The sequence below is a fragment of the Ptychodera flava genome (assembly GCF_041260155.1).
Source record: "Ptychodera flava strain L36383 chromosome 23 unlocalized genomic scaffold, AS_Pfla_20210202 Scaffold_23__1_contigs__length_28996876_pilon, whole genome shotgun sequence".
NCBI lineage: Eukaryota > Metazoa > Hemichordata > Enteropneusta > Ptychoderidae > Ptychodera > Ptychodera flava.
Genome location: NW_027248277.1, coordinates 10,744,936 through 10,769,857, shown reverse-complemented (window position 1 = coordinate 10,769,857; position 24,922 = coordinate 10,744,936). Strand labels below are relative to the sequence as shown.

The window sequence follows — 24,922 nt, the reverse complement described above, 5'->3', positions numbered from 1 at the left end:
CACACGGAAAGAACGAGAAGTCCCTGAGCGAAGGTGTCGACAAACGCAATAAAATAGCATCAGTCAAGAAAACTCCAAATACTACAAAGAAGGCGTCTGAATCCATAAAAGACAGTGTTAGTCTTGCTGACACTGAACTGAAAGTCGACGACTGCAGACAAGTCAAGGAGTACCCGAGGGGTACGAAGGAAAAATCCTGGCCCCCAGGCAAGAACTTTGTCATTCCCGTTTACCTGCATGGAGGTGGCCCGAATAACTTTTACAACATGTACAGATGGACCGTAGAATTTGCCATAGCACATCAACTTGGCATGGTTATTCTGGATTTCAGCACTCATGGAACGCAAGAGAGGGGGTCAAGAGGCAGGAGATTATTCAACCAAACCTTCGACCTCGCCAAGCTTCAAGAGCTACTTCCCACAATTCCAATGGAGGATTTTCGTGCTCAGTGCGGCGGCTACATCAAAGAAGGCAACGTTGTTGCAGCTGTGCCGAGAAGAGAGTACGAGACTAGGATTTGCCAAGATTACAGAAAAAGCGGTGGCTTCGTCACGTGTATCGCAGGTTTCAAGGCAAAACTAGCACGGTTTCTTTCGGTCGATAGCGAGGATATACAGTTAAGTTACAGAGTAGAGTACGCGCATTTCAAGAACAGTCTGCGATTCAAGAACGGACAGGAAAGGAGATGCCTGGCTTTCATGTGTATTGATGTGAACTACACATGTTCTGAAAGAGTGGAATCGCTCCTTGAGAAGCACTTCATCCGGGCACCTTACATTCGTCGCATGGCAGAGGAGGCTGCTGGGAAGCTTTGTCATGGCAACTTTGCTGTGTTGCATTGGCGTAATAAAAGTGCTGAAAGCTTGGCATCGTAGGTATTTAAAATTTTTCGAGAACAGAAGTTAAATTAATCATATTTTTCTTAATAATATATTAAATCCTTCATCCAACAGGCATTACGTAATTACAGGATGAGGTACCCATTACTTACTGCCTAATGGAGCAATGAGGAGTAAAGTGGCACAACACTGTGCTAGAGTCTCGAACTCACCGTTCTCCAACAATGAGTCCGTTACTCTGGATTCACCGAGTCTCTAACTCACCAACCTCTGATAGTAAGACCTGTAGCCTAACCACTGCCCCACGACGCCTCCTAAAAAGTCGTTTTCAAACTCGAAATACCAGTCTAGGATTCCAAAATTACCCCCGTAAGAATATACTTTACAGGTTGATATTAAGCGAAGTACAGATTACATTTTAATATCAGTATTGTGGCATAAGTTTGTCTAGATGCCGAGAGAGAATGGACTATGTAGATTGTGCGCAACCGAGGTAACACTGTAAATTTTTAAGGAAAAAAAATGAATTAACTTGGACTTGAGACACTGATGAATGCAATTCACTGTGAACTCAATGCAATGTACACGTTAAGGTGAAGGGCGACGAATTCGGACGCGCACACGCTTTAGAACGTTTCTGCGCAGATTTAACTCCAGCCTGCCGCAAATGGGTTATTTTGTAGCGCATGTATTTAACATCACCTGTCATTGTCGAAATTGCGCTTTTACCTAATTTTTTGACCCAGTGTCTTAGAAATGCATGTGACCTATAACCTTGTCATATTTTGACCCCCTAGGAAGCTGTGTTTTATTCAATGTGAGCGAAAAATTAACATTTCTCTCCTATTTATATGGCGCAAATTACCCATTCACTTGGAGATATTGTAAAAAGTAGCATGGTGACACCCTTTTATTAAAAGTGTAAACTAAATGGTATTATGGCAGGAGTTATTCGCCAAGTTTGGTCAAAATGACACCATTCAAAGCGACAGGAAAAAAGTTCGAAAATTATATAGTGATATAATTTCGATATCGTCATTTTGTAATCGATACTTATGTTAAAATTTCTTCACAAACATCATGAAAACTATACATTCAATAAATATGGATCTTAAGTCTTGGTATTTATTAAAAAATTAACTCATTTACTAAGCGTTTTATAATTGCTTTCTTTAGTTTAAATGAATTATATCATTTTTATTTATTTCTAACGACGCCATTTTAAACGTCCGTTTCCATGGAAACAAGCGTGGTGACCCCCATTTTTATACATTTTTGCACTTGCAAAACTTCCAAGAATATTTGTGCAAAGTTTCAAGAAAATGACACCACAACTTAATTTTGACGTAATTCGTAGTACTTCACGTTAATGAATATCCTCCCTTCGCATAAGGACAAAGTTCACAATATTGCAAAAGGAAATATGATGTCCTTGAAACAAAGGCTTTGTACAGTATTATCACAGGGAAAAGCGGTAAGTCCCCTGGGGTGGGGAGGGATGGGGTTCTTTGTGCAGTGGCTTACTTTATTTTATTAATTTTGACTGTGATGTTTCAAATAAAGTTTTCGACTCCACACCGTCGAACTGCTTTCTTTATTACAACACAAGTCCATATCTCCTCTCGAACCGATGTACACACCACTGTAATTGCTTAACAAACATTGCAAACATTGCTAATCGGCTGTCCGTATCTGAGGATTAATTAATTGAGTAAACATCACAACACGCAGTATAATAAGAATTTACTGCTTGTATGATAATTTAGATAATGTTTATATACGCTACAATTAATAATTCTCTCTCTCTCTCTCTCTCTCTCTCTCTCTCTCTCTCTCTCTCTCTCTCTCTCTCTCTCTCTCTCTCTCTCAGGTGCATACGCAACTACTATGAGAGACGGGAAACGGAGTGTCATATGAAACAGTTCCGTGTGCTTCATGCTGCCACACCGGCTATTGTTCGCCAGATTAACAAAATCATGAAGGCCGAAAAGATTCCCTGTCTGTACATAGCAAAACCGCTGTACCCGCAGGTGAGTAATCTGTCGCATGTGTTAACACATGCGCAGTTAGAAGCTTCAGCATCAGTAACCGTGTCCATTTGTACCATGCCCATACCTTTCTGCCACGTCGCCTTCTCTTTCGCAATCTAATCATTGCATGCTTCAAGCTATTTTCTTCTAACATGTGAGACTCTGGTGAACTGATACCATAGTTACGTACTATCCTTTTTTCTGTTTACCGAACAGAATAAAGATGTGCATTATTTCAGCACCGGTAAATCAGCAGGCTTATGCACCAGATGGTAAAACAAAACGGTGCTTAGCGCAAGATTTGCCTGAGAAGATTCTGGGTAGTATTTCGTTAATGTGCAAACATTTCGCCAGCAGAGAATTTAATATTCCTGTGAAATGTTAGAAACCCTAACATTCAGAAGCGGTACAATTAATCTAAATTGTACCGCCTGTGTGAATACAATTACACATAAAACAGAACATGGCATGAATACTGTATGATCAGACGCCAATTAATTTAAAACCTTTTTCGATACTAGGTTTTAGTCTATGAATAAGACAAGTGGTAATTTCTTTATATTGTAGTTTTTATGGACGCAAAGAAATTGATGGGCAAATTTCACGATAACTGAATAACAATGAGCATTAAGATAATTATCTACAATCTACGGAATGATGTTGTAACCTAGGTAACTGATACTTTTAGGGGGAAATGTTTTAACCGAATACGGCAATATTAGTCATTATACTCTACATATGCGATATCATCGTTATTTGCATTTTGATGTGGTCTTGGCTCAGTTTACGTAAGCAAGCTTCAAAATCTACCGGACTGGTCCATTTTGAGATCTTGTGAATAGGACAAATTTCAATGGGGTGACTTGTAAGGACCTAGAATTGCAAAGCTGGGAGATTGCATATAATCGTGTGACAACAATTTTAAAAAAGTTCAAAAATTAAGACACACATAAACATATTCTAAATAACCGGATTAAACATAATGTCTGTCCTTAGGGACAGAAATGTGGAATGCTAATGATTTTGGAGAAAATTTGCGTAGAATTTTGGCATTTTTGAAACTCATTTGCATATTTTGGCGCCAATAATGTAACAAAAATAGTCCTTCAGAGAAATTCCTTAAACAGTTCTATACCAATTTCAAGGTAACACGTGCATTGGCTTTCAAGACGTCCCGGTGGATGGACACAAACAACGGGCGTAGGTGCATCTGATCCCAATTTCGCACCATGCTACCTATACATTCAGTAAATGTAAGCTAATAATGTTGTACAGTGGCTTACTCGACCAGGATTGCATTTGCGTGCTGTATACCATTTGCATGACAAGTATATAGACACATGTACATTCATCATCTATTTATGTTGTTTACAAGGGACTTTTGCCATATGTATGTAAGTGTTTCTATTTACCTATCTCTTTCCTAACAAGAGCATAGAAGAGTACCTCAGCGTTACCGATTTACGTGTTTTCACCATCCGGGATATAATTGCCATGGTTCCATCGTTGAAGGAATATGAGTTCGACAACTACGTGAAGTCCTTGGTCGAACAGGAAATGGCAGAAAGTGAGTAACAGACGGAGGGAGGAACAATCATATCACTGGTTTACGATAATTGCAATTGCAGATTGTGAGATACCATAGAATAGAAGAGAATGCGACTCGGAAACATATATTCGGACTCTAAAATTTTTGGACAGATGTGCCTCAGCCAAAAGCGGTGTCCAATATTGCTACAATACCCATTGCGGGGAGGGGGTGTCACTCCACCTGTCCGTTCTTAGATGGATTGTGTTTCAGTCATAACTTTAACACTTTTGGTGAGCATGCCATGGAAATTGGTTACTAACATCAGAATGGGTAAATCTAGATGTAGAGATTGGTGGGCAAAGTCTGCATAATAACATATAATTTGCATAATTAATGATTGGCTATAACATAAGAATCACTGGCACAAATTTGATGCAATTTTTAGGCTATTAATTTGTTCTACGGTTATACCGAGCAAACTTTTTCATATTTGACGATGTATTCTATATGAGGCCATACATGTAAATTCAATGCACTGATTTTTCTCTAGCTCTTTATGTTTGTTCGCCGAGAGTTTAAACAGCTTAAAATGCGAATAATTTGCTCAAGGTGTATAGTGTATGTAAAAGCTTCTTTGGTACACCTAGATTTAAATATGCTGGTAGTATAATGATAACCAAGTGCTTCCTATTATCTCATTTGCATATTTCTTTACTTTTTGTGAGTACGCCATGAATCAACTCTGTATCTGCTGAATTTGATCCAACTTCTGAGGTGCACTGGTTGCGCTTAGGTTAAGTTATGCCCAAAATGTGATGAGTGTGACGTATTGTTATTCGCTCTTTTTTATATTCAGTGAATTTTTGCAATTAGACAATAAGCTTACGTTGAATCTAAATCCACTTAAATTGAGTACACTACAAGGGTACATTGCTCACACATAGTTGTCATTAAACTCAGAGTTTTGTTTGTATAAAATGGTCATTATTAGGCCATTTGCATATCTAATAACTCTTTGTAACTTGGCCATATATCAAAACTGGATGAATTGAATCAGATCGGACTCATACTGTATATTGTTAGATCTAGTTTAAGTCATGCTGCAAGTTTGACGAATGAATCTCATTGTAATTACCCATTTGCATATTTAATGACTGTAGGGAATTAGGTCATGTATCAAAACGAAATGCACTGAATTTGACCAGTCTTCATAGGTAAATTTGATATGCTCACTTTTGCTCGTGCTGAAAATGTAATGAGTATCAGTGCTGTTTGTTAGTTATTTTTAATTTCAAATGTTTATAGATATTCGGTATTTGTTGTTGCTGTCGTTATTGCTTCACATAAGCTCTAAATCAAATCTCAGCGAATGGTTTGGAATGTTCCCACATTTTGCTCAATTTTTTGAAAATAGATTTCTGAAAAACAGAATGATAAAAGTTCTCTATCTGGAAGATACACTACAGAAAAGTCGCATTATCGGTCTAATCGCAATCCCCGATTTGTCATTTTCAGATGCCCCCTTGTTCTTCAGTTCAAGAACGTCAAACTGGTCATTCTACGTGGAATTTACAAGAGACATGCGCAAGAAGAAGACGGTCAGCGTGCGAGAGTTGCCGGGACTGCCCGAAGAGTTGTTAACACTTCGTGGTGCACTGTAGAGCGATTCTTATTAATGATTCAAGGGTGGCTAGAAAAAATATTGAAAGTGCATTGTGGTATAGCATTTATAAGTTCGAACTAGTTCAGTAAATAACGTTAACAACTTGAGGGTGAATGAGTGAGCGACAAATGACAATGTTTAAGAGTCCATAACCGAGCAGAAAAGTTGGTGTCTATGCCAGACGACCGCTGGTAATTGGTAGCGAGGACTCTTCTCATTGGTAGGACCGTATTCAACAATGAAGACTTGGCATTAAATATTTGTCTTGGAACATGCGAACAAAAGATATTTAATCTGGTACGAAATAAACTCTGGAAAAATTAATGTAATTATGAGTAATTTTTTTCCGAGCAGACTACCAATGCTTTGTAATTTCGAATACAGAAACTTAGAAATAGCTGGATCCATATCTTGGTTACGAAGACTTACAAGGCAATTAGATCTTTGTAATATGTTACTTACTATCGTGATAAATGTATGGCACTGCGATAAAACTCAAATTTTCCTCTCAATCCGGAGTTGAAAGTATGGAATGTATGGTATAATTGATTAACAAATTGTTCTTTGGCTCATTTGTGTTGGTGTATGAGTCGTATAGTAACTGCTGTTGGAAAGATTATTTGTGTCAGTTGAGTGCTATGTAATATTTGAACACATAAGAGTGTTTTAAAAATTGTGTACATACATATTGCGGAAAGAGGAGAAGAGGCCATTGTAACCGATTTGATGAGAAATTCTGTCGGCTGTATTTCACAGATGATTTGCAAGTTAACTATAATAGAAACCAAACAAAAATACGGTGTTTGTCAATCGGGTGCCCGCTTTGAATTCACAACGTACGGCACCCAGTCACCTAGCGGATAAACCGCAGACAAAAAGCGTTCGGCCAAATCGCCACTCTCAAAAAAGGGGGTTCGGTAATCGAGCTTATAGTTGTTTCACTTTTCTGACTGATACCCCTCCACACACTGTAGAGTTCATGAAACACACGCTCGTACGCTCACTATCACTGCCTGGAATATTCAGCACTGTCCTGCCCATTTTCATCAAAATTCGCAAATTGCGCGAAGAAACTGCAAAATGTTACACATAGCAACTTTTGTTCTACAGAATCAGTTACTACATTCATGTTGTTGTGAATTACTGTTACCATTCAATATCATAAATTCTAAAAATTACAGACCTGCAATTCATAACTAAATTGATTTTATAAGAGTTATTTTACTGCGTGTGTGACGGCTGTGGTGTTGACTTAATCAATTAATCCGCTGATACGGACAGCTGATTAACCAGTTGGCATTGTTTGCGGAGCAATTACAGAGATATCTACACAGGGTGGAGAGGATATAAGGACTTGAAGGCAATAAAGAAAGCAGTCAGACAGGTTTGGAGTCGAAATCTTTTTTTGAAATATCACAGTCAAAATTAATAAAGTCAAATAAAGTAATACACTGTTTCACAAAATACCCGTCCCTCCCCACCCCTCCCCACCCAGGCGACTGACTGCTGTACGCCGTGATGTAGGATATGACTTTGAATGATTTAAGATCGGGCTAAATTTATGTTAGTTCAGTTCCAAGAGTCGATACATGGAGTTTATGTAATTGGAAATGTACAACGACGAAGAGAGAGTTCGTGTACCCAACTTGAGCGGGGCACTATACAGAGACAGATTCAGCAATAAGTAGGGTGCTATCGACCTCGGAACGCCCCATCGTTTATTATACAAATGTAATGATATTACGATACTATTTACACCAATGAATGACTTGCAGTTTCTCGAACGAATTCCTTGTCACAAAGATAGTGAAATTTTGGAGGTAAAATCTTGTCGGTGCACAGTATCATCCTTGGGTAATTGTCATCAACGAGACACAGGTGTAGGCTTCAGATAAAAATGACGAGGCTCGCTATAATGTTCGTAACGCGTACGCCGAAGCAAGGTCCGGCCATCACTGGCGAACGGACGAAGTCAAAAGCCAGACCACCGCGGACAAACTTCACAGACATACGAACGTTCAATATTGCAAAATAAACTTGCATATTTTGCTTTAAAAGTTGGAGGAAAAGACGCCACAGCAAAGAGAGCTTTTCCTGCACTGTTAAACTAAAATCTAAAGTCAGAGAGAAGTAAGACGTCGCTTGGGGGCGCAATTACGAACAAAGACGTCAAGCAACAATGCGAACCGTGGCAACACCCTTCGGATTGCAGACACCAAATAAATTTGCTTAGTCAACGCTCAAAGGTTAGAGCATGGAGCATTGAGGTAACAAATAACTCCATACACGGTCCTCAGTAATTTACGGTGCCATATATCATCCGCAGATCTTTGTCAAAAGTCCCGATAGGCACACACTGTGGGTGTAAACAACAATGAACAACAAACACGCAAATAATTAAAACAGAACTAATTTAAGGGAAAATTATAACAAATAAGTAAACAAACAACAGGTAATAATTTAATTAACAAACACTTCGTCTGCGAAAAACACGACAAACATTTTCGGCTATTGCGAGACTTCCAGCCACCGAACTAATCACAATACTGCTATAGCCCTGTGGCAGACAGTCGATATAATTTGTTTGTATTTGTTTGTTCTTTTGTTTGTTTAACTTTTGTTTTCTAGTTTGTTATTTAGTCTTAGCCTCGTATGTTTCGATGACATCATTTGATCCATGCCCTGATCATGGAGGTAGAACGAAATCTCCATGTTTTGACTACGGAGGTGGCACACAGACTGACACTATAAAATACTCAAACGAAGAGGGGTAGTGGATTGACCTTTTTGGATAAGTGCTTGCCCACACGATAAAACAGTGACAACTTTTTGTCTTGTACATGGAACTAGAGTCCGTTTCTAGCTCTATGCCTTGTAAAAACAAATCTGAAAGACAGACGTAGGACGCCCACGACCTTTGTAGTGACAAATGCTCTCTCTCTCTCTCTCTCTCTCTCTCTCTCTCTGTCTCTGTCTCTCTCTCTCTCTCTCTCTCTCTCTCTCTCTCTCTCTCTCTCTCTCTCTCTCTCTCTGAGAGCCACGAACACTCACGCACGGTAACGTTTGGGCAACACTGTGACTATTAGGTGTGACTCGTGTGTCGCTGGTTTACAATCCGACTTCCAGCGAGTATAGACCCTTGAGCGCTTGTTAGGAGCTCACTAAATTCCATGTACTGAATTGGTTGCTAAGCTACCGTATCGTCACCCAATATAGGCTGACTTTCATGTGAGTCTGCGGTGATCTCTTTAATTTTTGTAACCTAAGCTGCGGTAGATCGTGATCATAGCAGTATGAAATCACGTCGCTATCAACGCTCATGGTGTAAAACACGCCTTTATTTTTTAAAGCGAATTCTTTCATTGAAGTGTTTTTGACATGAATAAGCGGTTAGGCGAGTCTACGGTGACACAAACAACGCGGTAGTTGTTCATTAACCAGGTGCTTGTAGTATGGAGGTACCTATATACTTAGGTACATAGCGGAGTCACGGACTGCGTGAACGCATGACATCGAATACTAATCAACACATAGACTTGGTTCAAGTCGGTGAATTTTTAAAAAATAAAATCATTTATAATAGTTTCTCTTGTGTCTCTCCTATTTCGTACAAACCTATTTGGAATTGGGTAGCCCAGGCCATGTTTTCCCAGCGATTGAATGCGTTACCTTTGAGTCTGCGCAGTATAGTGAGTTAGTTTCTGCCGGATTCCGGGTGAAACTCCCCTGTATAGCGTTCACCCGACTCACCGCGTCCACTCCACTCTCGCGCGCGTTTCACATGAAAGCAAAATACATATTATTGCGTTCACTCCACTCAAACATTAACAAATCACAGACTTGAACCAAGTCTAATCAACACACAGCATGAAAAAGAAAAAAAAAAACATGGGGGAAAAACGTTGCCTGTAATTACTTAATGGCGACTGTTGTGGTCATTTCAAAGACAAGTTCAAATACTTCTATAAGGAAACCATTCAAGGGGTAGCGAACAGGATTTTCGAAGGAAAAAGGGTGTTCACGAGTGATTTCTTGACGGCTGGGAATGCCATTTTTTCTGTCTAGGAACAAACAGTGGGCAGTTTTCTTCGAGGCATGCGGGCATTCGCCACTCGTTTGCTACACGAATAACTTTAATATGTCTAGTTGTTGTGCAAAAAGCATGAGTCACTGATGTTTCTTGTCGACGAGGAAGGCAGATTATGAGGTCAAGGAACTTCAGCGGGAATTATTTAGGGCTGTACTCTTATTCTATTTAGAGAGGGGGTGTGGGGAAGACTAATCAGTGTGAGAGGGACTTTGAGTGCGGGATCGACAAGCAGCTGCTTAAATCTTCATTTTCTTTATTAAATTTTAATTTGATGGAAAAATAGAAAACGAAGGATCCCCCAAAACAACGTTTGAATGGCATAACACATGTTAAAGAAAACTGGCTACATTTTCTCAAAGTCGGTCGCTTGACTGCCCCCGCTGTTCTATGTTAATTATATATCTATGCTTGATAGTTCTCCGGGGTCTGCATTTCTTCTTATAATTTTGGAGCAAGGACACCCCTTTTCTTGAAATGACATGGCCCAACTATTCAGAGCTCTACATTGCCAAGTATGTGATGTGTTTTAGACACGTTAACACTTATCACTTTGTATGGCAATCGCTTCTTATTACAACAGTGTTTTCTAAGATCAAAAATGGTTCAAAAGGTTTTCTAGTAACAGAAACGACGATTTCACTATCAATTGTTCTGGAGTTGACCTTTTTGACCTTTCAGGTTGAGCGAGATTAACCAAGTAGGTTACTGATATACCATCGTTCTTGGCGCTGTTTGCAAACGTCTACGCTGCAGGAAGGAGGAAATGTATAGCCTGTTGGTCTTGAGCAGACACCAGATGGCGTATTTTCGCACCGTGTGAGACTGTGAATTATATTTTAGGTTGTGCATTTAATTATAAATTGGCGTGAGAATGTATGTTATTGTGTTAAATCACAGTCCTTTCACAACTAAACGTTTCTTGACTGCACAATGATTCTAATGTATAGGATTATAATGCCTCGCCTATCCACATTTCCTCAACATGTAGTTTGCCTGTTTGTCTGCAAACGTTTTTACCACGAAGAGAGCCAAAATATTCAGTTTTTGAGTGAAAAATTGCTTTGAACGAGTGAATTATAAGACGGCCTAAAATCTACATCACCCAAAAATCAATATGCATAGAGACTGTATGCGTGATAGAGTGTACGCTCCTATTCCTAATGCAAGCATGTTTAGCCGAACTCGTCATGTTTCACAAGTTAGGCAGAATATCTTCTGCGCCACCATCTGCGACAGAATGAACGAGGCAAGTTAGGCAAACGTGCATCTTGCTTGATTTCTCAGTAGTAATATTAGCGTTGCTGAACAACGATGAAGTGCACCTGTTAAAACGCGCCCGGAATTGTCAGTCCACCTTACAATATTTTTGCATCGCATGGCATTGCATTCTCTGATAAACCCGACTGAATAAACAAACAAACAAACAAACAAAATAAATTAGTAGATAAGTAGAAAATATCGTTTACTATTTACTATTTTTCTCTTCAAAATTGTGCCGTAAAACAATTGTAACATGTGATCAACTTGTGTGAAGGCAATATATTGCTTTCACGTGCGTCAAGATATCGTCAGCGGCATTTCCTCCCATGAAAGCCACGATTTTTAAGGCGCCAATCATAATGAGGTTTTGATTGTCTCTCTTGTTGTAATACAATACTAACATTACTGATTATTACTCACAAAACGTATTTTACTGTGATATTCGACCGAATGTTTTAAAAGTCTACGATTATAATTTCCCCCGCGCAATCAGTGAACTTTTGCAAAATCTGCAAGCTAGCCCAGTCTCTTAACTTTACCAGAAATTCGAGTTAAAAAGTACGTGTGTGCCTCATTTTGTGCTAAAGCACGTCCCAATTTGACTCGAGCATGTTTGATGTCAAAGGTCACGTGTGGTAGACTGCCCATATTTACCGAGTAACTTAGACTTGCTTCAGGTATGGGGGCAAAAGTATCAAAACATAATAAATTGAAGGACTAAACATCAGCAGACCGACGCGCTAATAGTAGGCTGTTCGCAGATCGTGAGGTGAACGCCTTGGCCAGCCAGTAATGCAGCTGCCGAGACAATCCAGGCGACAGGGGCAAGTCTACCAGTAAACTCTTGAGAGGCAGTGTAATGGCAGGCGTTCCGTCGTATGTCGTACAAAGGGCACTGTGAATCCATTAATAATATTTGACAGGACTGTGTATGTCTTATCGTACCCACCATAGCGGCACAAAGAGTGTTGCTCTATAGAAGAAAGCTAACAAACAGTGTATTTTATACGTACCTGGACAATACCGGCCGAAGGCGATATGCCATCTTATGCAGTCACTCGAAGCACTCTTTTTTATACACTCTGGTCTGCCCGATAAGAATTGATGGCATATAAATCTAAACATGGTTGTTTTTCAAGTAAACGACAATCCTCAGAGCTTGACTAATAGACCTTAGGTTGTTCAGAATGATAAATGGAATACACAGAATTTCATTTTAGGCTTTGGATGGTGTACATTTCTTTAGAAAACAGCGCAGTTACGTCTAGTTATGAGCATTTGTTATCTCGAAGATTTTAAACAATTTGACTATCCCTCTGAATGTATATAGGCTGACCTAGCGCAGCGACAGGTGTGCCAGAGTAGAGTCCCTTGAGCTGTGATTCGTCTCACTTTACTAACAGTCTGTTCAACAGTACACTGAGTCTCGGTGGATGTTTTTCCTGTAGAGATCAAGTCAACAGAGGGAGGTTTGTTCATGCAGTGTAAACTATCCTTGACGTTCGTGTTCAACCTGAAAGATCCGAACCGCTATTGAACCTGTTCCACCGGCTGTTATAATAAAGAACCAAGTCCGACCGGGCTTGGCAGGAAACATGCATGACGGGAGCATAGACACTCCAAAAACGACGGGAATGAAAAAAAATATGTCACTAACATTTACACAACTGGTTCCGCGACCAGAAATTTTTTCAATAAGTACAACAGGGAGTGATACAGATCATCGAAATCCGCAACATTTGTTGATAATTGATTGCTGTGTAAGTAAAAATAGGAAATATAAGTAAATGAATACACAGCATGTTGTTAATGTGCTTGTTTTAATCAAAGCGAGTCATGATCTCCAACCGTTAGGCAGAAAGGACATTGGCTAGTGTAACTCATCTGTCTCTCAAGTGTTAACTAGCGGGTATGGCAAGAGTGTATAGTAACCATGGTCCCTTCAGGAACCTGTCTGTTCAGAGTGTGCATTTAGGCCAAAAAGACATCGGCTATTGGCTATCGTAACTAGTTCTACAATAGTGTGTAGTTAGGTAGAAAATATATTGGCTATATATTGTACAGTAACTAAACTGTCTGTCCAGTGTGTGCAGTTAGGTAGAAAATGCATTATTTGCTAACATAATTCGTATGTCTTGCAACTGCTGTGTAGTTCGGTAGGAAATACATTCGCTACCGTTAACTGGCAGGTGTGACGACTATGTGTAGTTAGGCAGGAAAGCCACTGGCTACCATAACAAACATATCTTGCAAGAGCCGTGTAGTTAGGCAGAAAAGACGATGGCTACCAAAAGCTCATACATCTGGCAACTGCTGTGTAGTTAGGTAGGAAATACATTCGCTACCATTAAATGGCAGGTATAACGACTATGTGCAGTTAGGCAGGAAAGCCATTGGCTAGCATAACAAACATATCTTGCAAGAGCCGTGTATTTAGGCAGAAAAGACGATGGCTACCAGAGCTCATACATCTGGCAGCTGCTGTGTAGTTAGGTAGGAAATACATTTGCTACCATTAAATGGCAGGTATAACGACAATGTGCAGTTAGGCAGGAAAGCTATTGGCTACCATAACAAACATATCTTGCAAGAGCCGTGTAGTTAGGCAGAAAAGTCAAGGGCTACCAAAGCTCATACATCTGGCAACTGCTGTGTAGTTAGGTAGAAAATATATCGGCTACCGTTAACTGGTAGGTATGACAAGAGTGTGTATTTAGGCGGAAAAGACATTGGCCAATCTAACCACGGTCCGGTCCCCCACAAATCCTGTCTGTCCAGAGTGTCCAGCTTGGTCAAAAAGACATTGGCTATTAGCTTCCATAACTAACAGGTATTACAGGAGTGCGTAGTTGGGCAGAAAAGACATTTCACTATTGTAACTCACCTGTGCAGTTAGGCAGAAAATACATTATTTGCTACCATAATTCATATGTCTGGGAACTGCTGTGTAGTTAGGTGGAAAAGACATTTGATATCATAACAAATACATGGAACTCTTTTTTAGCTCCATGCTGTGACGCGAACGTTAGGTGGAGAAGAAATACCCTCTATGCGACTTGCGCGGGCAGTTTTCACTCAGGTTTTAAGGTAAAAGAACTTTCGCAACAGCGTGCGTGTGTCTAGCCGGGGACCTTGCACATAACCTGTAGCTATGACTCCTTCACCTGAGCGCGATCGATAGACGCTACAGTATCCACTGCAAGATCACAGTTTGCTGTGGACCTTGGTAGCACGACATGTGCGAAAGAGAATAAAAGAACGCCTTCCTAGAAATCAGTTTTCGGATCCCATTTTATACAAATGGCTGTCAAGTATATGCCTGTACAGCGATTTAATATGCCAGGCCTGCATATTAAACCGCTGTATGTACAAGACCCTGTGCCCCTTTTTATTTATGAAGGAAAAGTTGTATCGGCGCTCAGATTCGTTGACCTGATGAAGCAAAAGAGAGGTTAAGATTGCATCCGTAGCGAGAACGCAACTTAGAGTGGCTACGCGTTCCGTACGCGTAACGCTCTCCACAGATTCCGATTGGGAATAAACTGGCCCCGTCGCCTGTGTCTTTTACCGGCGGTAGTAACTGGCTGCAGCCGTCACATGTCCGTATGTCACCGCGTTCACCTAACGATCTACACAACAGTCTACCACTAATGTGTCAGTCTACTGAAGATTATTTCTTCAATTTGCTCTGTTTTGATTTTTATATTCCCATAGACTTGAAGCAAGTCTTGATTAAGGTATGCCGAGTCGCATTGTCTAAAGATTTTGCTGTATTATCAGGTTAGGCTAAAAAAAAAAATATATGTGCTGTTCCGATTACCCGACCCAACCCAATTTTAACCCCCCGACCCTAGACTTTTTAGAGCCTCGTAAACCCGGAAGTAAAAATAACGGTATGAAAAAAACGTGAAACGCATGAAATCACGCGAGAACTATGACAAATCGCGCAAATCACGCGAGAACTAATACGTCATTCTTCTAGAAGTGATGCCAGACGCTCATGAAAACTTGCGACATGACACTGACAGTTGTTGCACACTGAACGGTTTCCGATTTTCAAACTGCTGTATCTCAAAAAATGTTAGGTCTAATTCAATAGAATTATCGATAAAAAAATTCCAATTCAACTGCTCGTTTTACCATGGGATTTTTTTTGAAAAGAAAAAAATATCGTGTCATTTTAGCGTTCAAAATCCAGCATTATTTTTCGCCATACAGCGTGGCGTACTGCGGCACGCACATTTCTCAGGCCACTACTTCCTATGTTAGAATGGAATGGCTCGTTACAGTATGTTGTTCAGTGCCTAAACGGCGCTTTGTAGGTAGGTTTTCGCTAAAATGCAGGGACAATTTTCAGTGATCGGAGTTAGTATACCAAACAGCAACTGTTATATTAAATTTGTGGAAAGTTTGAAGCATTTTCACGGCCGTTTTTTGATGTAATCTTTCATTTACCTTCTTGTTGTCATTTCCGAACCGCGCCATGCACAGCGCGGCCATATTATGCAGGCCAAGTGAAAACCCGGAAGTGTTTTGTGATAGTGAATCGAGCAAAATTTTGGTCAATTTTACTTTTAGTCATTCTATCATTAAAATATAAACCCGTACACCAAAAACTGTGTGTTAAGGTCAGTTCTGAGTAGTTTCAAAATCTGTGCGTTCGGAATTTACCGTGAATTTTGCCGTACGTACGTACTTCGTTGAACAGCCCCAACTGCCAACGCCACAATCAGCTGTTTTCAAACGTTAACCCTGGTAGTTTTGCGAACATTAAACTGTGTTCATTTTTCATCTGTTGATGTTACACACAATTTACAAAATGATATTTCAGGCAGAAATGAATACTTTTTCAATGATGTACCGGTATGGGAATAAAGTCAGCATGCCATGGTTATTATTATAATAAATGTATGTAAACAACCTTAAACGTAAACTGGGGAAAATGACAGTGCAGGAATCGGGAATTGATAAACAAGACTAGTTGAAAGACGGGCAAATGAAGAGAGAATGAAAAATCTAAGGAAAGGAAAGGAAAAAATCATAACCCTGACTCTAGATTTCAATGCTAAAGGAAAACTGACTACAACAAGATGACAGCTTTTTAGGGGGAGTAATATTCTTGTGTAAAAAAGGACAGCTCCAGGGGGATTATTCTGTACTGTGAGTTGATCAGTTGAAAAATGACTTATTTTATTCATATTCCTATGATTTATGGTTTTTTGAATATCAGAATTTCTCAAATGTAACACTTAAGAAATTTTACAGATCTAATTGTTATTACTCAAGTTTAACTGTCCAAAATTTGACAGAGCTAGCTTAAAAACTCTGAAAGTTACAGTAGTTTGAAAATGGCAAAAATAGCTTATTGACTGGTAGTATACACGATGCCGTCCAATTAATTTTCAACTCTGTCTCACAAAATTTTTGGCATTTTCAAGTCTCTGTGTAAAGACAACAAAAGCTCCTTATACCGTACTCTTACAATATATTGCACAAAAAGTATTTTAAAGCAGATTAGTTAGAGAATTAATGTTATTATACAACTATATTTTATCATAGGGATACCCACAAAATGACTCTTAGCCATATGTTGAAATTTTTTGACCATTTGTCAAAAAATTTAATTCTAAAAAAATCGTAACCCTGGAAGTAGACAAGATAGAACCATCATTCAAACAGTATTTTGAATCCTGAGACAAGATCTTCAAGAAAACATACAATTCAAGTAAGTTTAACCAAGAACAAAAAAGGGCCTGTTATCCCTACTTATAGCAGGCCTCGTCTCAAACAAAATGGTGACTCGCGATGGACATAACGTGTACTCAATTTTGTTTCTCAAATGCGATCATGGTGAAGAAAGGTCGATTTTGTCTTCTGTTAAACAGAACCGAACATTCGAAGAAATTTTGGAGGAACACCATCCAGGTTTTTATGAATGTAAAATGTACAAGTAGGAAACAACTGCCAAACGACAAGAGAACGTGTGACATCAGTAGCTATGAAAACGAAGCTATCGGTGGCGGTTTATCGACGGTGCGTCTTCCATGTCGGTCATCATCAGGTCAACCCACGGTCCCTCCACAAGAAAACGTGCGTGCACCGCACAAGCAGTGCTTGTATCGATCGCGCTCGGGTCAGAGGCCATTACCACTGTCTCGACTGCAGAATATTCGTTCGTGTTGTGAATATTTGTCTCACTTAGAAAGCCTTTAGTAATTACAGGGAGGTTGACCGGGGCATTGGGGAGGGTCACATTTTAGAAAACTGTCCAAGGAGAGGGTCACTTTTTATAAAACTATCTTAGGGGAGGGTCACTTTTGACAGAAAATGGTTTTAAAGATAATTTTACGGCCAAACCTTTGAATGTCCATTTAATATTTCTTGATAGGAAATTGCCGACAAAATACATCGACTCTTTTAAATACATACAAATTATCGACAAGTTTCACAAGGAATGAAGATGCAGTGGTATCCTACATTAAACACCTTGAACAATTCAAACTGATGAAAGACAAGATTCAAAAACACATGGGACAGATGGCAAAGTGCATATCAATTATCGAGTGTCTACACATGCACAGATATTGTTATGTTAGTTTTATGTTTTATATTGGCAAAAATTGATCATAGTTCTCTCATAGACTACCATGAATCTTAAATCAACATTTCGATGAAATTCCAAAATCCAATTTCTGATCATGTTAATGCTTAAGTATTTCAACTCGTACATTGTGTGAATCTCGAGTACGGAGTCATTTTGCAAACGAGACAATCGCCATCGATGAGATAGAAATCTCGTTTGGAGTCATCCATAGAACTGTCATAAATTAAAACTGTTTGTCATATAGCCATATTTTTACTTTGATACAGACACGGCTTGTCGGACAAAATACTAAAAAAATATTAAGTACCGAGATTCACATTAAACTATAGAAAATAGAGAAGCTGTTTCTATTTTCTTGATAAACCTGAAATAACAAAAAAAACAAATGTGTGAAATACTGTGGAAAAATTATTTGTTGAAAGGTTCAACATACGAAATACGGATTTTCAGTTGCATGATAAACATAATAAGATTAAGAACAATAGGGCGTTTTTTCAATTCTGGCTCAATCTCAAAGATTGAAGATAGAAACCTTTACTGCACTGACGTCACGTTGCTGTATCTGTTTAAGCGAGTGTGATAATATGAATTCCATTCCAACTTATTCGATGAAATGAAATGAAAGTAATATGTAGATCGGATAATTGCGCACCTGGATGCAATGAAACAGCCTGGTTTCAAGTGAAGTTTTAAAACGGTTTTAAGGTCAGATTTACTCACCTTTCTTAAACAGTCATTACCAAGTGCATCGCCAGGACAAAACTCATCAACAGTGGCATGGCAAGATAAGCCGCTACTGCATCAGCCCCACCTTGAACAAAATTGTAAAGTTTGTTGAGAATTTTCTGGATCTGGACATATTCATTCCGAAATAAAGTGAAATAATAAAAACAATAATAATTATCTATTAGTTAATGATAACAACTATTTTAAAACAAGAACGTCTTTTTTTTGGTTGATTGCGTTTTCAACATAATATCTGTATTAAACGGATGTTTTCCATTTAGCCAAATTTATGTAAATATTACCGACTGAATTGAACGTTGAAGATAAGGTTTCTATTTGAATTTGAAAAATGCAATAATTACGTTTGACAGGTGATTTACATTTCCAAAGTGCAATAACTATTACCTCACATAGAAGATAGCCGCTAGAAATTGATAGAAGGAACTTACACTTCTCCAATGTCCCTGGTGTACTCATTGGACTGGTTGTTTCTGGATTGCTTTCATCCGTAGACATTGCATGAGGCGTTGATGTTGGGGGATCTACATGACAACAAAGTTAACAAATATAGTTTTTTCTATTTTGGCCTATTTAAATATGGTAACATATTTACCAGCAGTTTCATGAGTCTTGCCATATGCTCTCAAATTTAATACTTCTATAAAGATGATTGAAATGGAGATGGAAGAGGAGAATAGGATAATTGGCTGTAAGGACGATACGCTTTCTGTGCAGTATATTATTTCAATAAAACAATCAACAAGTTTGTCATATCATGAGAAATTATACTCCTTGTTATATATACGATAAACGGGACGAGGCAAGTCCAGATGTTAACTTAAAGAAGTAATATGCCAAAGGTCGTGTTTGTTCTCCAACCATGTTAATAAGATTAAGGCTATGCTAAGAGGAACTAACAATATTATTTAACATTGTTTTAATGGTATTACCATTGCAATCTTTGCTCCGGCCTCACCAGTAGATCTCCCGAGACTAATGCAGTGTGTCGTGCACTATTTGTTACCACACCAGTGCCTTTTATCTGTGCACATAGATAGTCTACAGCTGTACAGTCATCTTCGTTGGAAAACTTGATCGTTACGGTGTTTCCGTTCATAGCAAAACCAGTCTGACTCGCAGCAATGGTAGTAGGATTTCCACTAGTTGGTGCTGTGCCACCAGCAGCTTGTTCTGTCCCTGCTATCTTAGTATCGGATATATCATAGAAGGCGACGTCAATGCCGTCGATGTCTCCACCACTAGAGCCAGAATTGACAGTGACGGTGAATGTAATAGTAGTGTCCGTGGCTCTGTTGTATGATATTTGTGCGGGGTCTGAAGGATTGGTTATAGCGTAACTATCTATGGTAACATCTGCAAAGAATAAAAATGGACGTGATGGAAACTTAATCAGTATAAATATAAGTCAATATATGAAAAGGTGACTTGATCCAGCATCCAGAAATATCACCATGGTGTAAGGAATAGCTATCCCATATAAATAATTAAATCACAGTTTAAATTTTATTTGTAAATCATAGTAATTTTAAACATATTTTTAGCCTTCTTTGTATTTCTTATCATATTTCAGTATATTTCTTTTCATTCATATAGATGGGTGGAGATAATTAAAATATAAGTGCACGAATTTGTAAAATAAGACCACAAAGCAAGTTCAAAAATTGAATTAATTCTGTGTATTCTTCGAATAAATGTCTGGAATAAAACTAATTGACATTCGCGCAGTCGGCGACAAAATTAAATACGTTTATGCGAGATTCAATCTCTGTGATATAGGTGGAGATCGCGGAAGGTGAGCACAAAGGAAAAGAGGAGACCCGAAGTTTTTTAACAGCAATAATGGGAACAAACGGTTTACACGTGCAGAAAAGCAATGCCAGATCAAAATAGGTACACCTTTAGAACTGGGAATTACTCACCTTGTGCTTCGATGCATGCCAAGAGAAAGAAAGACACAGCGAGAAGGGCGACCAGGAGCGTGTATCTGGAAAAATATATACAATTATGTTAATTAAGAGCCATAAAATATAAATTGTACCATTAACCTCTTTCTTTCCTCTGAGCGCACGACAGTCAAAAGTTATCAAGCGTGAAGACAATATTAAGACAACAGTTTACCTCGGCTTGCTACCAAGGCAGATGAACAGCGTTAGGATGAAATGTGCGGCATTGTAAAAGTGAACAAATGATAAGATATGCTGTGCATTCATTATCACATACCCAATGCCCATATCACTCCATCCTGGTGACGTAAATCGTAAAATATCAGCCATGACATTTTTCGGTAAATAGCAAACAAAGGAGTTGAAAGAATCGCCAGCGGATATCTGAATATATATTATGCGAGTAACCGGAAGTGTACCCGACTAAATTGTTTGAGTGTCAAATCAGAAAAACACAAAGTATTATTTTTGACTCGCCATTAATAACATATATATCGCTCTTATTAACTAGTCAGAATAATTCTCCACCTTGTCATTGATACACACATTATATTACCGTGCCCTGACCGTCGCATTTTGATTGGTCGAGCTGAACCACGTGACTGACTACAAATACACAGTAATGGTTTGTTTACATGCCCGTGAATATGAATAATAAGATTAACAACTCAAAATATCGTAACCTTAAAGCTCAAAGGTAAATCATAATCAATCACAAAATAAAATGGAGCACTTGTCGGTCAAGGTGAGATACTTTTTTTCTGAAAGCATCTCCGGATTTACCAATTTTTACAGCGCTTCGACAGTGCCTCGCGTATTGCTCAGTTTCTGGGGCTAAGTTGTCGTTCGCTCCTAAAATTTTCGGAAATTTTGACGGTTTTCTTTGGTTCGCTGATAATACAATGGAAATAATAGACTGCGTTCTGACCATCAACGTTTATTTGTGGGCGCGGGCTCAAGGAAAGCCAAAGCCTCGCCCGTTAATTTTTGGCTTTCCTCTCGCCCTTGCCCACAAATAAACGTTAATGGTCAGCGCGTCGCCCGTTATTTCTATAATATCGTTTCTATCACGTCTTACAAATAGAAAAAAAAACCTACCGTATGTACGAAGGAGGACAAATGCCAAGAATGCTGGGATTGAATAGTTGAAATCCAAAATTCGAATGGATCACGTGTACAAACAAATCCCCCTTCGCAAACGCTCACAGACGTACGTGTATTACTGTAAGCGTCAGTACCCATGTTGGCTTGTTTTTACCGCCATCACGTGATCTCATGGGTGTATGAGTCTGTAGCACGTATCCATGACGACATTGTATTAAATAGTCTGGTACCCTGTCCCTGGTATGGGCTATTGAAAGCATGGCTATCATTGGTCAAGGTAAGAGTGCAAACCCGGGGAGTGCAATGATTGCGTTGAATCTATTTCAAAAGTGGAGCAACCTTCGAATGTAGATTTCGTATGCACATGGAATCATTTTAAGTCCATATTTTCCCGAATCGAGCACCCTATGTCGATTTGAATGAAAACGGAAAATCATTTAGTTTTGAGTCATTGCCTTAAATGCAAAAGAACAACATGGACGGTCACCAGGTCACATCTGAGAAAAAACCATAGACGATAATCGTCATTTCACCACTAAATACCATCATAGAAAAACAGAGTCGGAGACTGAAAAGTGAAGCCGTGCAAACAACTTCACAGTTCGATGTTTATTCACCTAATTTCCGAGCTTATCAATGTACAGATGTGCTGATCACATAATCTTGTCAGGTGACTTTGCTCATTAATATGCAGTCAAAATTCTGACTGAAGTCGAACACTGGACCATACCCTACCCTATTTCCTTTAGCAGTGCGACCAGCGGTAGAATGGGTCAGGTAACAAGACGATGTATTCAAAGCAGAGCCCTCTGTGTCAGTAACGTGATGCAAAAATTGTCATTATCATATACCTAGATTCACGTACCCATGTAAACCTATGGGAAAAGGCGCTCTAACAGGTGTGTAATAAGTTGCCGTATCACGCCCAGGCACACTTTGCCCAAATAAGGTAGTGTGCGCGCTTTTTCGAACTTTTTCGTTGTCGTTGCTACGCGCGTTGCTATCCACATACATTCCATTCGAAAGCACGTCAGCGCGAGATTCGAACCCGTTTTTATGCGCTTCGCTCGTAGTTTTCAAGCAAATTGTCGACAGTTCGAATCTTATTCCGATCAAAATTGGTTTAAAACAAGTGCTTGATAGTCTCCTCTCAATGTTTTGCTGAGAAAGTGTATTTTAACGAGCAGGATCAACTACTCATCTGTGCTCATTCTGTAGTGACATTGGCGTTCGCATAGAACAAGTTCGTGACGCGTTCCACAACAGAACAAATGACAACATCGTACATATTAATCCGCAAAGTTGCGTGGCTCATGTTTTTTTTTTAATTATCGCTCATAACTTTATCAAAATTTTATTGATAAATACTGAAACATATCACAACCGTTCAATAAGGTATATGATAAAACCTTTACGGCCCAGATACGGGTTTTGCGGACCTCGGTCGTACGGCGTACGGGCCCTTGCACGCTCGGGCCCTTCCGCCGTACAACCTCGGTCCGCAAAACCCGTATCAGGGCCGTAAAGATTATTATCATATACCTACATTCACGTGCCTGTGTAAAGCTATGGGAGAAAGCGCCCTCAGATCCGTGCATTTTTTTACGTATCACGCCCCGGCCCGGTGCCCAAATATGGGCAATCGCGTGCATTTCTGAACTATTTCGATTCTGGTTACTACGCGCGTTGCTATCTGCAAACGTTCCATTCGTACATAAAGCCAGCGCGAGATTAGGAAAACGTCTGCTCGCTCAGATCATAGTTGCGCGTGGCGACAGTGGAGCCGTGCAGGTGACATCGGCTTTTATTTCTAAATTCTAGTGAAATTCTGTGTGTACTAAGTGCGTGCCTGTTCAGTATAAATTACCAGAAACTGACAACACGCTTTTGTCCTTCTAACACCTCGATTTCAGCCTTGATCCCTGTTGGTCACGTGCAGTACGGATGTTGCTTTGCGCGTTCTAGAATTCTGCAGGTAAACAAATGACGTCATTATGTATGTCAATCCGCGACGGGAAGCGGTCATCGTATTTCTGAAAAACTGACACAAATGGCGATGAATTTTTGATATCGCACGCATTTTTATCTCCCAAACAATGTTGAATATTATGTAAACTACATATTTACCATTCCATAAGGTATATGATAAAACCTTTACGGCCCTGATACGGCTTTTGCGGCCCTTGGTCGCAAAAGCCGTATCAGGGCCGTAAAGATTAGTAGTTTTCAGTTTGCACATTGAAAGTTGGCAATAACGTTGCTATTGCCACTGTACTGCACAATACGTCCATGGGGTTGTTATTTGGATAAATGTCTTCCCGCTAAACACAAAATCTATACCTGACTGGGTCTGACAAAGGTGACTCACTGTTTTCATTTGTGGATAAGCTTAGTGTTCGAAATTATTATTTAGTAGTAGCAATGCGTAGTGGTTATATATACTAATGTATATAGCAAGTTACTAATCTTCCTTATTACCGATTATGAACCAATACTATTATTGACCATGTAAGCGTCGACTACATGTGCATCTTCAGATGTAAATAAAATTTAAATTCTAAATATAGGATAAGATATGATAAGATAAATAATTTATATAGCGCCTAGTATCCATCAGCAATGTTCACTGGCACTTTACACTAGGTCACAGGTAAGCTCTCTTGAAGAAATGAGTCTTAAGCAGAGATATGAAGGTGCGAATGTCCGGGACTGATCGAAGAGGAGCTGGCAGTTTGTTCCATAGAATTGATGAGAAATAGGAAAAGGATCTGTTACTTTATGATTTTAACCGAGTTCGTGGAACTTTAAGTGTGGTTTGTAGACTTGATCGGAGAGATCTGCTAGGGGTGTTGACTTCAATGAGTTCAGCCAGGTATGAAGGAGCGAGTCCATGTATTGATTTTTATGTGAGAAGTAGGATTTTGAATTGAATTCTGTAAGACTCGGGGAGCCAATGAAGTTCCTTCAGGATTGGTGTAATGTGATCCCTTTTCCTTGTTTTTGTGGTGAGACGGGCAGCCGAGTTTTGTGCTCTTTGTAGTAATATAATGTATGAGTCCGGTAAACCGTAGAGTAGGGAGTTGCTGTAGTCTAGCTTGGCAGAAAGAGTTG

The 24,922-nt window shown here is 39.3% G+C and overlaps 2 protein-coding genes across 2 annotated transcripts in view; one reads left to right on the top strand and one right to left on the bottom strand.

Moving 5' to 3' along the window:
• Window positions 1–1,227: 1,227 nt before the first annotated feature.
• LOC139124016 (uncharacterized) lies at window positions 1,228–6,629 on the top strand. The gene is made up of 4 exons (XM_070690147.1): window positions 1,228–1,340; window positions 2,710–2,869; window positions 4,301–4,436; window positions 5,916–6,629. The coding sequence occupies exons 1-4, from the start codon at window positions 1,291–1,293 to the stop codon at window positions 6,059–6,061; spliced, it is 492 nt and encodes a 163-aa protein (XP_070546248.1). The 5' UTR covers window positions 1,228–1,290; the 3' UTR covers window positions 6,062–6,629.
• Window positions 6,630–16,678: 10,049 nt separating this feature from the next.
• Window positions 16,679–24,922, bottom strand: part of LOC139124222 (uncharacterized) — a 104,519-nt gene continuing 96,275 nt past the window's right edge. Inside the window, exons 3-7 of the mRNA XM_070690355.1 lie at window positions 20,684–20,748; window positions 19,694–20,117; window positions 19,193–19,285; window positions 18,738–18,828; window positions 16,679–18,381 (exon numbers count right to left, since the gene is read on the bottom strand). Coding sequence (XP_070546456.1) covers window position 19,285; window positions 19,694–20,117; window positions 20,684–20,748 — 490 coding nt within the window. The 3' untranslated portion in view covers window positions 16,679–18,381; window positions 18,738–18,828; window positions 19,193–19,284. The remainder of the gene's footprint in view (window positions 18,382–18,737; window positions 18,829–19,192; window positions 19,286–19,693; window positions 20,118–20,683; window positions 20,749–24,922) is intronic.

What these genes read in the sequence shown, in the direction of transcription:
- LOC139124016 (XM_070690147.1), top strand. Translation starts at nt 1,291, where the DNA reads ATGCCGAGAGAGAATGGACTATGTAGATTGTGCGCAACCGAGGTAACA. An exon ending in TGCGCAACCGAGGTAACACT is followed by an intron (nt 1,341 to 2,709) that starts GTAAATTTTTAA and finishes TCTCTCTCTCAG; the next exon opens with GTGCATACGCAACTACTATG. An exon ending in CAAAACCGCTGTACCCGCAG is followed by an intron (nt 2,870 to 4,300) that starts GTGAGTAATCTG and finishes TTTCCTAACAAG; the next exon opens with AGCATAGAAGAGTACCTCAG.